At 46.4% G+C, this 13,556-nt stretch overlaps 1 protein-coding gene across 3 annotated transcripts in view; it reads left to right on the top strand.

Moving 5' to 3' along the window:
• Positions 1-10,588, top strand: part of LOC147099460 (cytokine receptor common subunit beta-like) — a 64,586-nt gene extending 53,998 nt beyond the window's left edge. For 2 of the 3 annotated variants that reach the window (XM_085969634.1, XM_085969633.1), the window contains exons 12-14: positions 1,162-1,231; positions 2,605-2,717; positions 8,566-10,588. In XM_085969634.1, the coding sequence (XP_085825760.1) occupies positions 1,162-1,231; positions 2,605-2,717; positions 8,566-9,859 (1,477 nt within the window). In that variant the 3' untranslated portion in view covers positions 9,860-10,588. The remainder of the gene's footprint in view (positions 1-1,161; positions 1,232-2,604; positions 2,718-8,565) is intronic. The other variant, XM_085969635.1, reaches the window with a different exon arrangement.
• Positions 10,589-13,556: the final 2,968 nt, after the last annotated feature.

The following is a 13,556-nucleotide window of genomic DNA, read 5'->3' as shown; positions in this document are numbered from 1 at the left end:
GGGACAGCATAGGAGGCCGTGACAGAGAGGTCAGGGTGAGGAGGTGTAAATGGGAACATCAGAATCATCAGCAACAGCTGTTCACCATACATAAAACACCTAAATGCCAGAACCTAACTCACTCTAAGGTGTCCATTATTTTCTACATAAACCTTCCAAGCTCCTCAACTAGATTCCAATCAATGTGCTGTCGGAGTATCCTTTAGTCTACACACAGATACATGGGCTCCTCAATTAGAGTACATCTGGCAAATTCTCAGGTAATCATTATCTTACAAGTGAACCATCTGAAATCCTTGATAAAATTAATGCCTTGTAATCAGCTCGAGTATGTAAACTGGTCACTTGGAATCACTCCTTGGGTATTAAAAACTGGGGGTCATCAATATAAGGAATTCAGGAGAAACGTCTCTACCCAGGGACTGGTTAGAATGTGGAACTCGCTGCCACATGAAGTAGATTTTTTTGATTCATTCACGGGATGTGGGCGTCGCTGACAAGGCCAGCATTTATTGCCCCTCGAGAAGGTGGTGGTCAGCCGCCTTCTTGAACCGCTGCAGTCCCGTGTGGTGAAGGTGCTCCCACAGTGCTGTTAGGGAGGGAGTTCCAGGATTTTGACCCAGCCATGATGAAGGATCGGCCGATATATTTCCAAGTCAGGATGGTGTGTGACTTGGAGGGGAACTTGGAGGTGGTGGTGTTGCCATGCACCTGCTGCCCTTGTCTTTCTAGGTGGAAGAGGTCGCGGGTTTGGGAGGTGCTGCTGAAGGAGCCTTGGCGAGTTGCTGCAGTGCATCTTGTAGATGGTACACACTGCAGCCACGGTGCGTCGGTGGTGGAGGGAGTGAATGTTTAAGGTGGTGGATGGGGTGCCTATCAAGTGGGCTGCTTAGCTGAGGCGAATAGCATAGATGCATTTAAGGGGAAGCTGGACAAGCACATGAGGGAGAAAGGAATAGAAGGATATGCTGATTGGGTGAGATGAAGAGGGGGTGGGAGGCGGCTGGTGTGGAGCATAAACACCGGCACGGACCAGTTGGGCCGAATGGCCTGTTTCTGTGCTGTGAATTCTATGGAATTCTATGTATTACTAGAACTCAAACACCTCGAGTCTTCTTGTTTCAATAATTTTTGGTTTTTTGTTTGTTCTACGTATTACAGGAAGAAGAGATCTTGGTTGGACAGTATTCCTGACCCAGCAAAGAGCAAACTTTTCCACAAAGTGAGCCAGGTATTTGTTTTTCATTGCTCTAGAGCGACCTCTACTAGTTGTGTAATGCAAAAGCACGGGTTGTGGGCACCTGTACATTCATATATTAGGGTAGCAAAAATCCACGTAAAATATAACCTGGTGATACCGTATGACCTGCTCTATGAATCTAACATACTTTCAGGTCCTACGTCATTTATCCAATACACCTTCAGGTCTTATATCGTCCGTAGTATAGTGAACAGTGAGGAGGAGAGTGAAAGACTTCAAGAGGACATAGACAGGCTGGTGGAATGGGCGGACAAATGAAATTTAACACAGAAAAGCACGAAGCGATGAATTTTGGTAGGAAGAATGAAGAGAGGCAATATAAAGGGTGCAATTCCAAAGAGGGTGCATGAACAGAGAGACCTGGGTGTATGTGTGCACAAATCATTGAAGGTGGCAGGGCAGGTTGAGAAAGCGGTTAAAAAAGCATACGGGATCCTGGGCTTCATAAATAGAGGCAGAGAGTACAAAAACAAGGAAGTTTATGATGAACCTTTATAAAACACTGGTTCGGCCTCAACTGGAATATTGTGTCCAATTCTGGGCACCGCACTTTAGGAAGGATGTAAAGGCCTCAGAGAGGGTGCAGAAAAGATTTACAAGAATGATTCCAAGGGTGAGGGACTTCAGTTATGTGGATAGACTGGAAAAGCTGGGGTTGTTCTCCTTGGAGCAGAGATGGTTGAGCAGAGATTTGATAGAGGTGTTCAAAATCATGAGGGGTCTCGACGTGGTAGATAGAGTTAAACTGTTCCCATTGGCGGAAGGGTCGAGAACCAGAGGACACAGATTTAAGGTGATTTGCAGAAGAACCAAAGCCGACATGAGGAAAAACTTTTTTACACAGCGAGTGGTTAGGATCTGGAATGCACTGCCTGAAAGGGTGGTGGAGGCAGATTCAATCGTGGCTTTCAAAAGGGAATTGGATAAGTACCTGAAAGAAAATAAATTTGCAGGGCTACGGGGAAAGGGCGAGGGAGTGGGACTGGCTGAAGTGCTCCTGCAGAGAGCTGGCACGAGCACTGTGCTGTAACCATTCTATGAGTCTATGATTTGATAATGGCCCATATCAACGAGGTCACTGAGGCCGATTGTATTGTTCCAAATGGTGCCCTCTGAGATCAGTTAACTTGTTTATCAATGGCAAAGTAGGAAAGGCCACTAGGATTCAAGAGATCTCATTGCACAGTCATTCCTGAACATCATGCCAGTCATCACGCTATAGCACCCGTGCTACATCATGGTGGCAGACACTGCGTGCGCTGTATGACATGTTGGCAGTACCATTTCAATTCTGTCTGACATGTATGACTTGTTGACATGTATGTGATCCTTTCTCCTTTTAGAGAGGGCTGCTGGTTCATTCGGCACTTGTGGAACCCGTAACTTTGGAAGAAGGCCAAATCTGCCAAGTTGTGACCAATGAGCCATCTGATGCACTTCCTCAGGTCATTCCAAAGTAAGTTCTTTCATTTACTCCAGCTGCCTGCCAATGTTTCGTGCTAATCACTTCACTAGAAAGTGCATGAGAGAGATCAATTTTGACTTGCCCCTCTCAATGATTCTTCTCCCCGCAAGCTGCCATTCCCAACAAGAATTGGGGACATCATGCTGTCCATGGACCTATGACATGTTCCACTACACACATCGTGTTGCAGCACACTGAAAATGAATGCCCAGCCCCACTTGGTCACCTCGCCCCCTCCCTTTCTCTGTAACCTCCTCCTGCCCTACAACCCTCCGAGAACTCTGCGTCCCTCCAACACTTGCTTTGTGTGCATCCCCGATTTTCATCCTATGAGGAGGGATTGAGTAGAATGGTATATACTCTTTGGAATTTAGAAGAATGAGAGGTGATCTCATGGAAACATGTAAGATCCTGAGATGGCTTGACAGGGTAGATGCTGAGAGGATGTTTCCCCTGGCTGGAGAGTCTAGAGCTAGGGGTCGTCACCTCAGAATAAGGCATCGGAGATTTAGGACTGAGATGAGGAGGAATTTCTTCACTCAGAGGGTTGTGAATCTTTGGGATTCTCAACCCTAGGCGACTGTGGATGCTCAGTCATTGAGTATATCCAAGGCTGAGATCGATAGATTTTTGGACTCTAAGGGAATTAAGGGTATGGGGATCGGGTGAGAAAATGGAGTTGAGGTCGAAGATCAGCCGTGATCTTATTGAATGGCGGAGCAGGCTCGAGGGGCTGTATGGCCGACTCCTGCACCTATTTCTTATGTTCCTATTGCCCCTCCATTGACGGCCGTGCCTTCAGCTGTCTCCTAAATTCTGCAGTTCCCTCCCTAAACCTCTCCGCCTCTCTACCTCTCTCTCCGGCTTTAAGACGCTCCTTAAAACCCACCTCTTGTCACCTGTCTTAATATCTCCTTACGTGGCTCGGTGTCAATTTGTTTCTGATTGTGCTTCATTACGTTAGAGGCGCTATATAAATGCAAGTAAGTGTTGTTTGTTATCTGCACTCCACAGAACTCTGTCCTTTCACCCCTGGGATTAGCATTTATATTGCAGGTTGGACAGGAAGAAAGGGAACGGGTGACCAACAGGCAGAGTACTAGGTGCAGGCAGGTAGTGCAGGGGTCCCCTGTGGCCATCCCCCTCTCCAACAGATACACCACTTTGAGTACTGTTGGGGGGGATGGCTTATCAGAGGAAGGCAGCAGCAGCCAACTTCCTGGCACCAGGGGTGGCTCTGCTGCACAGAATGGGAGGAAAAAGAGGGGTAGAGCTATAGTAATAGGGGATTCAATTGTAAGGGGAATAGATAGGCATTTCTGCGGCCGCAAACGAGACTCCAGGATGGTGTGTTGCCTCCCTGGTGCAAGGGTCAAGGATGTCTCCGAGCGACTCCAGAACATCTTGGAAGGGGAGGGTGAAGAGCCAGTTGTCGTGGTGCATATAGGCACCAACGATATAGGTAAAAAGCGGGATGAGGTCCTAAAAGCAGAGTATAGGGAGTTAGGAGATAAATTAAAAAACAGGACCTCAAAGGTAGTAATCTCAGGATTGCTACCAGTGCCACGTGCTAGTCAGAGTAGAAATAGAAGGATACTTCAGATGAATATGTGGCTAGAGGAATGGTGCCAGGGGGAGGGATTCAAGTTCCTGGGACATTGGAACCGGTTCTGGGGGAGGTGGGACCAGTTCAAACCGGACGGTTTGCACCTGGGCAGGGCTGGAACCAATGTCCTAGGGGGAGTGTTTGCTAGTGCTGTGGGGGAGGGTTTCAACTAAAATGGCAGGGGGTTGGGAACCTGAGCAGGGAGACAGAGGAAAGGGAAACAAGGATAAAAGCAAAGATAGGAAGGAGAGAAACAAAAGTGGCAGTCAGAGAAATCAATGGTTTAAATCAAACATGGCCACAGTAAATAATAATTCTAATAGGTCTAAGAGCGTTAAAAAAACAAGCCTGAAGGCTTTGTGTCTTAATGCGAGGAGCATTTGTAATAAGGTGGATGAATTGGCTGCGCAAATAGAAGTAAACAAATACGATTTGGTTGGGATTACGGAAACGTGGCTCAAGGAAGGCCAGGACTGGGAACTCAACATCCAGGGGTATTCGATATTCAGGAAAGATAGGCAAAAAGGAAAGGGAGGTGGGGTAGCATTACTGGTTAAAGAAGGGATTAACACAATTGTAATGAAGGATATTAGCTCTGATGAGGTGGAATCTGTATGGGTAGAATTGAGAAATACTAAGGGGAAAAAAAAGTTAGTGGGAGTGGTTTATAGACCTCCAAACAGTAAGGCGGAGGTTGGGGATGGCATTAAAAGAGAAATTAAAGAAGCATGCAATAAGGGCACAGCAGTCATCATGGGTGACTTTAATCTACATATAGATTGGGCCAACCAAATGAGTAACAATACTGTAGAGGAGGAATTCCTGGAGTGTTTACGGGATGGTTTCCTGGACCAATATGTCAAGGAACCAACCAGAGATCAGGCCATCTTAGACTGGGTATTATGTAACGAGAAAGGATTAATTAGCAATCTTGTTGTAAGAGGCCCCTTGGGTCGGAGCGATCATAATATGATCGAATTCTTCATTAAGATGGAGAATGAAGTAGTTGACTCGGAGACTAGGGTCCTCAATTTAAATAAAGGAAACTATGATGGTCTGAGGAATGAGTTGGGTAGGATTGATTGGGGAATGGCACTCAAAGGGTTGACGATGGATAGGCAATGGCAAACATTCAAAGACCGAATGGATGAACTACAGAATTTGTTCATCCCAGTTTGGCATAAAAATAAAACAAAAAAGGTGACCCAACCGTGGCTAACAAGGGAAATTAGGGATAGCATAAGGTCCAAGGAGAGGACATATAAATTGGCCAGAAAAAGCAATAATCCTGAGGATTGGGAGCAGTTTAGGATTCAACAAAGGAGGACAAAAGGATTAATTAAGAAAGGGAAAATAGAATATGAGAGTAAGCTTGCAGAGAACATAAAAACTGACTGTAAAAGCTTTTATAGATACGTGAAGAGAAAAAGATTGGTGAAGTCAAGCGTAGGTCCCTTGCAGTCAGAATCGGGGGAATTTATAATGGGGAACAAAGAAATGGCAGACCAACTAAATACATATTTTGGTTCTGTCTTCACAAAGGAGGACACAAATAACCTCCCAGAGATGCCGGGGATCATAGGGTCTGATGAAAGGATGGAACTGAAAGAAATCAGTACTTGTAGGGAAATGGTGTTAGGAAAATTGATGGGACTGAAGGCCGATAAACCCCCAGGGCCTGATAATCTACATCCCAGGGTACTTAAGGAAGTGGCCCTAGAAATAGTAGATGCATTGCTGGTCATCTTCCAGAACTCGATAGACTCTGGAACGGTACCCATGCATTGGCGGGTAGCTAATGTTACCCCACTATTCAAAAAAGGTGGTAGAGACAAGCCAGGGAATTATAGACCGGTAAGCTTGACATCGGTAGTGGGGAAAATGCTAGAGTCCATTATAAAAGATGTAATAGCAGAGCACTTGGAAAGCAGTGACTGGATCGGACAAAGTCAACATGGATTTACAAAAGGTAAATCATGCTTGACTAATCTACTGGAATTTTTTGAGGATGTAACTGGTAAAATAGATAAGGGAGAACCAGTGGATGTGGTGTATTTGGACTTTCAGAAGGCTTTCGATAAGGTCCCGCATAAGAGATTAGCGTGCAAAATTAAGGCACATGGGATTGGGGGCAAGGTATTGACTTGGATAGAGAACTGGTTGGTGGACAGAAAGCAAAGAATTGGAATAAACGGGTCGTTTTCCGAGTGGCAGGCAGTGACTAGTGGGGTACTGCAAGGATCAGTCCTAGGACCCCAGCTGTTCACAATATATATTAATGATCTGGACGAGGGAATTGGATGTAATATCTCCAAATTTGCAGACGACACAAAGCTGGGGGGGAGGGTATGCTGTGAGGAGGATGTCGTGAAACTCCAGCACGATTTGGACAGGTTGGGTGATTGGGCAGAAACATGGCAAATGCACTATAATGTGGATAAATGTGAGGTTATCCACTTTGGTGGCAAAAACAGGAAGGCAGATTATTATTTGAATGGTAATAGATTAGGAGAAGGGGAAGTGCAAAGAGACCTGGGTGTTCTTGTACACCAGTCGCTCGAGGTAAGCATGCAGGTGCAGCAGGCGGTTAAGAAGGCAAATGGTATGTTGGCCTTCGTAGCAAGAGGGTTCGAGTACAAGAACAAGGATGTCTTGCTGCAGTTGTACAGGGCCTTGGTGAGACCACATCTTGAGTATTGTGTGCAGTTTGGGTTGCCTTACCTGAGGAAGAACGTTCTTGCCATGGAAGGAGTGCAGCGAAGATTCACCAGGCTGATACCTGGGATGGCAGGAATGACGTATGAGGAGAGATTGTGTCGATTGGGCTTATACTCACTGGAGTTTAGAAGATTGAGAGGGGATCTCATCGAAACCTATAAAATTCTGTCAGGCCTGGACAGACTAGATACAGGAAGGATGTTTCTGATGGCCGGGGAGTCCAGAACCAGGGGTCATAGTCTAAGGATAAGGGGTAAGCCATTTAGGACTGAAATGAGGAGGAATTTCTTCACCCAGAGAGTGGTGAACCTGTGGAATTCTCTGCCACAGAGGGCGGTGGAGGCCAGTTCATTAAATATATTCAAGAAAGAGTTGGATATATTTCTTAAGGCTAAAGGGATCAAGGGATATGGGGAGAAGGCAGGGACCGGGTACTGAATTTGGATGATCAGCCATGATCTCATTGAATGGCGGAGCAGGCTCCAAGGGCCGAATGGCCTATTCCTGCTCCTATCTTCTATGTATCTATGTAGATTAATGGGGTGAAGTTCTCGGACGATCTGCCGCTTTACAGGATTCTCAGTGCAATGGGTTTGTGTAGTCACCATCTCAGCACACAGCTCAGAAGTGGCCATTATTCAGTTATAGATTGGTACTAGGTAACCTTACTCATGGAAGCCCCAAAACCAACAGGCAAGGGAAACAGAAAACACTGGAGGGTGCGGAAGTGGTTACTCTTTTTGAGCCTGGGGTCACTGCACGTTGCAAGAGCAGTGTGGCGTGAGCTTTACTCGGCTAATAAAGCTGCGCTATGTCTGATCCTAGGGGTTTGCCCTCTCACTGATGTCCCTCACAATTCACCCACAGATGTAGAAATTAACAAAAAGCAAACCAAGAGCTAAGCTTGAGCAAGCGCAACTGCCTTCTGAGCCTCAAGCTTAGAATATCACCTTGCAACCACACCCTCATCTCTCGTAAAGGTACATTTTACAAAGGCAACCCTCCCAAGGCAGATCTCAGCCAACAACAACAACAGTTTGCATTTATATAGCACCTTTAACATAGTAGAATGCCCCGAGGTGTTTCACAGGAGCGATTATCAAACAGAATTTGACGCCGAGCCACATAAGGAGATATTAGGACAGGTGACCAAAAGCTTGGTCAAAGAGGTGGGTTTTAAGGAGCGTCTTAAAGGGGGAGAGAGAGGTGGAGAGGCGAAGAGGTTTAGGCAGGAAATTCCAGAGCTTAGGGTCTAGGCAGCTGAAGGAACGACCGTCAATGGTGGACAGAAGCCAATCAGGATGCACAAGAGGCCAGAATCGGTGTGGATGAGCTTCCCGCTATTGTCCATGCGGTAAAATTAATGGACAGAAAATGATGGAGAGTGTGTATTTGTAAAATTGACCCTTGTGTGTACTGTGACTGTATTTAAGTCTCAGAAATAAGTGGAACTTGATGGCAGAGATATTCTATGACTAGGATGTCTTGTAACAGACTACCTTATTCCTACAACAGGGAAAAAGCAGAATTCACCCAGACAGGGGAGAAACCAAACATTTCATCCCCTCCGATGACGAGAGGTAGTGTTGGTCAAGAGCAGCTTTATCAAGAGATTGGAACAGCAACAGCAACAGAAACAGTATCACCTCCTGGAGAAGAATTTCCTAACCATCTAACACCATTGAGTGATCCATCCGATTACGATGGTCCATATTTGTTCAATTATCAAGATTTCTCTTCTGTGCCAAACTCCCTTTCAGAATTAAAGAAGGGATTCGACAAAAATGCCAGTTATGTTGAACACAGCCAAGGAGCTCCCGGATATGTGAAGCTCCCACAGAACTCATCTGAAGGTCTACAAGCATTGGATCCGACAAATGGTGAACAAAAACCGCCTTTGCCTACTTCTGTTTATGTTCTGAATCCTCCACAGCCTACGTTCAGTTCCCCATTGACACCAAGTCCAACTGGTTATCATGCTCGCACTGATGATGCTGCAAGAGCTTGTTTAAGCCAACCAGTGTTGGACCAGCCATCCAAATCCACTTCCAGTTATGTCCTGTGCCCCCCGCTGACTAATTCCTTCCCAACCTCTTCACCAGAGGTCATCACAGGCTATGTTCACACAAAAGACGCAGATATCTCCGGTTCGAGCCAACCAGTTCCCGGTTCAGACATGTTTGCAAGCCAGCAATCAACAGTTTCGAACTGTGAGGGAGACCCATTGCCCGGGTGCAATATTCCAATGGCGAGGGATAAAAATGCGCAAGACTCACAAAGCTGCCGTGACCTCTCACGGGAAAATCCCACAGTTGCGCCCTGGCGACCAGGTGGCAGCAGCTACGTGTTAACTGCACCTGGGGAACAAGTGGCCCATTCGAGCATTCCTCCCGAACTGCCTCAATCGGGCAAGCACGTAGACCAGAGCCTTTCAGCTGGTCATCAGCAGAACATAGGCTCTGAGGCTTTGATTCGGACGAAGGCCATTGATTCTGCCCCAGAATTACCTTACCTTTCTAAGCTTCAAGCTGACACCCAGAAACCTACAATTAAAAAGCAGGAGCTACCACTTCCAAATATTCTGCAGAATGAAGCCATAAATGTAATCCTGTACCAGCAAGGAGCTAAGCCAATCCTGCTGCAGCAAATCGGAGACTATTGCTTCATTCCTGGATCCTGTCCTACAAATACAAACGGATTCACAAATACTGAGCCAGTTAATAAGCATTCGGTCTTTCACAAGGATGTAAAAGGGATGCCACCATTGCAATCTCCCCATACTACAATTAATAACGTGCGTCTACCCTAGACCGCACAGTCTGTATCTCCATGTTTGGCTGAAAACTATGCTAAGAAACAATTGCATGAGGCTTATTAAGTAAATGAGCCTGGCACAGGAGGAGGAGCAGTGACTGTAGCAGCTTTTCTTTGCTGGTAGTTAGTAACCAGCCCCCTATCCTCAGACCCTGACTCCATTTTGACTTCAGGGAAGCCTCCGGCCGTTCCGAGTTGCTCGACGGTTAGGACCTCCTGCACTTGTCCACCTATCCTTCTATCAGATGGCAGGCCAGACATGGCCCCGGCAAAACTCGAAAGCCGTGCGTGCTGTTGCCTCGATAGCCAGGTTATTGGTGCACTGCCCTGGTCCAAGAGCTTGGACAGGTTCATTGAGATTGCGGTCACTCTGCCGGTATAAAAACCAGAGGGCTGTTTTGCATGACTTTTGTTTTTTTTTTCTTTTTCATGAGCCACGCCAGACTTTTAGAAATGACGTACAGCAATGCAACACAGCAGGTGGATCCGAGCTCTTTTGATGGTTTATTTCAGACATTGCAGTGATGACGTTCGTTCTTGCAAGCTTGCCGTTCACGGAATATGTTTAATTATAGTCATGATGTCAGTTAAATATATATTTTTAGACAACTTTCATCATTTGTAGACACAAAGGTTTTCAGTATTTTAAAACCATTCTGAAATGTAATTGGAAATTTATATTTTGCACATTGTAAAAATTTGTTCATAAAAGGCCTCTACTTGACTACAATGCCTCAGATTTATACCTTTCTCCCAACAAACCAGTTGAAATCAAATATTGCATCATTCACCAATTGGAAATTTTAAGGGGCATGAACGCATGTCATGGCCACCAGTGTTAGATGCAGCTGGGCACCCCATCTTTTTTTTTGTTCCTGGGATGTGGACGTCGCTGGCAAGGCCACCATTTATTGCCCATCCCTAATTGCCCTCGAGAAGGTGGTGGTGAGCCGCCTTCTTGAACCGCTGCAGTCCGTGTGGTGAAGGTACTCCCACAGTGCTGTTAGGGAGGGAGTTCCAGGAATTTGACCCAGTGACGATGAAGGAACGGCCGATATATTTCCAAGTCAGGATGGTGTGTGACTTGGGGGGGAACTTGGAGGTGGCGGTGTTCCCACGCGCCTACTGCCCTTGTCCTTCTAGGTGGTAGAGGTCGCGGGTTTGGGAGGTGCTGTCGGAGAAGCCTTGGCGAGTTGCTGCAGTGACTCTTGTACATCTGATGCCATTGTTAAATTGGTATTGCCTCTATAGCCTTCTGACGTGTTCATCTGGCTGAGAGGAGAGTCCGCCAATCAAAGACATCACCATGGTTTTCAACATCGCCCTTTGTAGGCGGTGGTAAAAAGAGGAGACATCGAAGAAAGAGATGGTTTGCAACCCCTCCCACAAGTTGAATCGGAGGAGGCAGCTAGGAAACTACAAAATGTGTTGGACAAAATATTTAAGTGGGTGGAACAATGACAGATGAAATTTAATACAGGCAAGTGTAAAAGAAAGAAAGTGCTGCATTTATGTAGCGCCTTTCACGACCTCAGGACGTCCCAAAGCGCTTTACAGCCAATGAAGTACTTTTTGAAGTGTAGTCACTGTCGTAATGTAGGAAACGCGGCAGCCAATTTGCGCACAGCAAGCTCCCACAAGCAGCATTGTGATAATGACCAGATAATCTGTTTTAGTGAAGTTGGTTGAGGGATAAATATTGGCCCCAGGACACCGGGGAGAACTCCCCCTGCTCCTCTTCCAAATAGTGCCATGGGATCCACCTGAGAGAGCAGAGGGGGCCTCGGTTTAACGTCTCATCCGAAAGACGGCACCTCCGGCAGTGCAGCACTCCCTCAGTACTGGCACTGCAGTGTCAGCCTCGATTTTGTGCTTTAAGTCTCTGGAGTGGAACTTGAAACCACAACCCTCTGACTCAGAGGCGAGAGTTTTTAGGAAGAAACTAGGGCAACACAAGAGCTCCACAAAGGGTTTTGAAATAGCTTAAGGATGAAGTTGAGAGAGACCAAGCAGTTTTAGTGGACACAAATCAAACAGAATGTGGAATTATTTAGCCAAACATAGAGGTGGTTGAAATCATGAAGGGTTTTGATAGACTCAATAAGGAGAAACGGTTTCCAGTGGCAGAAGGACACTGATTTAAGATGATTGGAAAACAAGCCAGTGGCGACATGAGGATTTTTTTTGACACAGCGTGTTGTGATCTGGAATGCGCTGCCTGAAAGGGTGGTGGAAGCAGATTCAATAGTAACTTTCAAAAGGGAATTTGATAAATACTAGAATTGGAAAAATTTACAGGGCTACGGGTAAAGAGCAGGGGGTGGGACTAATTGGACAGCTCTTTCAAAGAGCCACCACAGGCACGATGGGCCGAATGGTCTCCTACTGTGCTGTATCATTCCATGAATCTATGAAAACAGTGGAGTACAATTGGCAGGAATTCATGCAGGTACAGCAAGTAATTAGGAAGGCAAATGGAATGTTGGCCTTTATTGCAAAGGAAATGGAGTATAAAAGTAGGGAAGTTCTGTTACAACTGTAGAGGGTATTGGTGAGACCACACATGGAGTACTTCATACAGTTTTGGTCTCCTTACTTAAGGAAGGATATACTTGCATTGGAGGCAGTTCAGAGAAGGTTCACGAGGTTGATTCCGGAGATGAAGGGGTTGTCTTATGAGGAAAGGTTGAGCAGGTTGGGCCTATACTCATTGGAGTTTAGAAGAATGAGAGGGGATCTTATTGAAACATATAAGATTCTGAGGGGGCTCGACAGGGTAGATGCAGAGAGGATGTTTCCCCTCGTGGGGGAATCTAGAACTAGGGGGCATAATTTCAGAATAAGGGGGCACCCTTTTAAAACAGAAATGAGGAGGAATTTCTTCTCTCAGAGGGTCGTGAATCTTTGGAATTCTCTTCCCCAGAGAGCTGTGGAGGCTGGGTCACTGAATATATTTAAGGTGGAGAGAGACAGATTTTTGAACGGTAAGGGAGTCAAGGGTTATGGGGAGCGGGCAGGGAAGTGGAGTTGAGGCTAAGATCAGATCAGCCATGATCTTATTGAATGGCGGAGCAGGCTCGAGGGGCCAAATGACCTACTCCTGCTCCTACGTCTTATGTTCTTATGTAAAGTTCAGCACTCTGGCCAGATCGTACTTTGAGCATTATATCCAGTTATGGTCACAAGGAGTAGATTTGAGTCATGGTGTGGTCCCGAGTAGAGCCACTAGACTGAACTCAGCATGATAGGACTAAGCTATGAGAAAAGGCTGGAGAAGCATCGATCAATGAACTTTAAAAGGGGTGACTGAGGGGCAATCTTACAGAGCTATGTAAGATAGTCCACATTACAGAAAAGGTAGTACAAGGGAATCTCTCTCTCTCTCTCTCTTAGGCAGGCCCTTGGAACCGAGGATGACTTGCTTCCACATTAAAAATGAGTTCTCAGGTGACTGATGAGTCCAATGCGGGACCTACAGTCTCTGTCACAGGTGGGGCAGACGGTGGTTGAAGGGGGCGGGTGGGTGGGTTGACGTGCGCTCCTTGCGCTGTCTGCGCTTGGCTTCCGCTTGCTCCCGGCGAAGAGACGCGAGGTGTTCGGCGCCTTCCCAGCTGCTTCTCCTTCACTTTGTGCGGTCTTGGGCCAGGGATTCCCAGGTGTCAGTGGGGGTGTTGCACTTTTTCAAGGAGGCT

This window comes from Somniosus microcephalus, chromosome 28, assembly GCF_052327205.1.
Source record: "Somniosus microcephalus isolate GS21.2 chromosome 28, FLI_Smic_1.0, whole genome shotgun sequence".
In the NCBI taxonomy this organism is placed as follows: Eukaryota; Metazoa; Chordata; class Chondrichthyes; order Squaliformes; family Somniosidae; genus Somniosus; species Somniosus microcephalus.
This window is presented reverse-complemented; position numbering and strand designations above follow the sequence as displayed.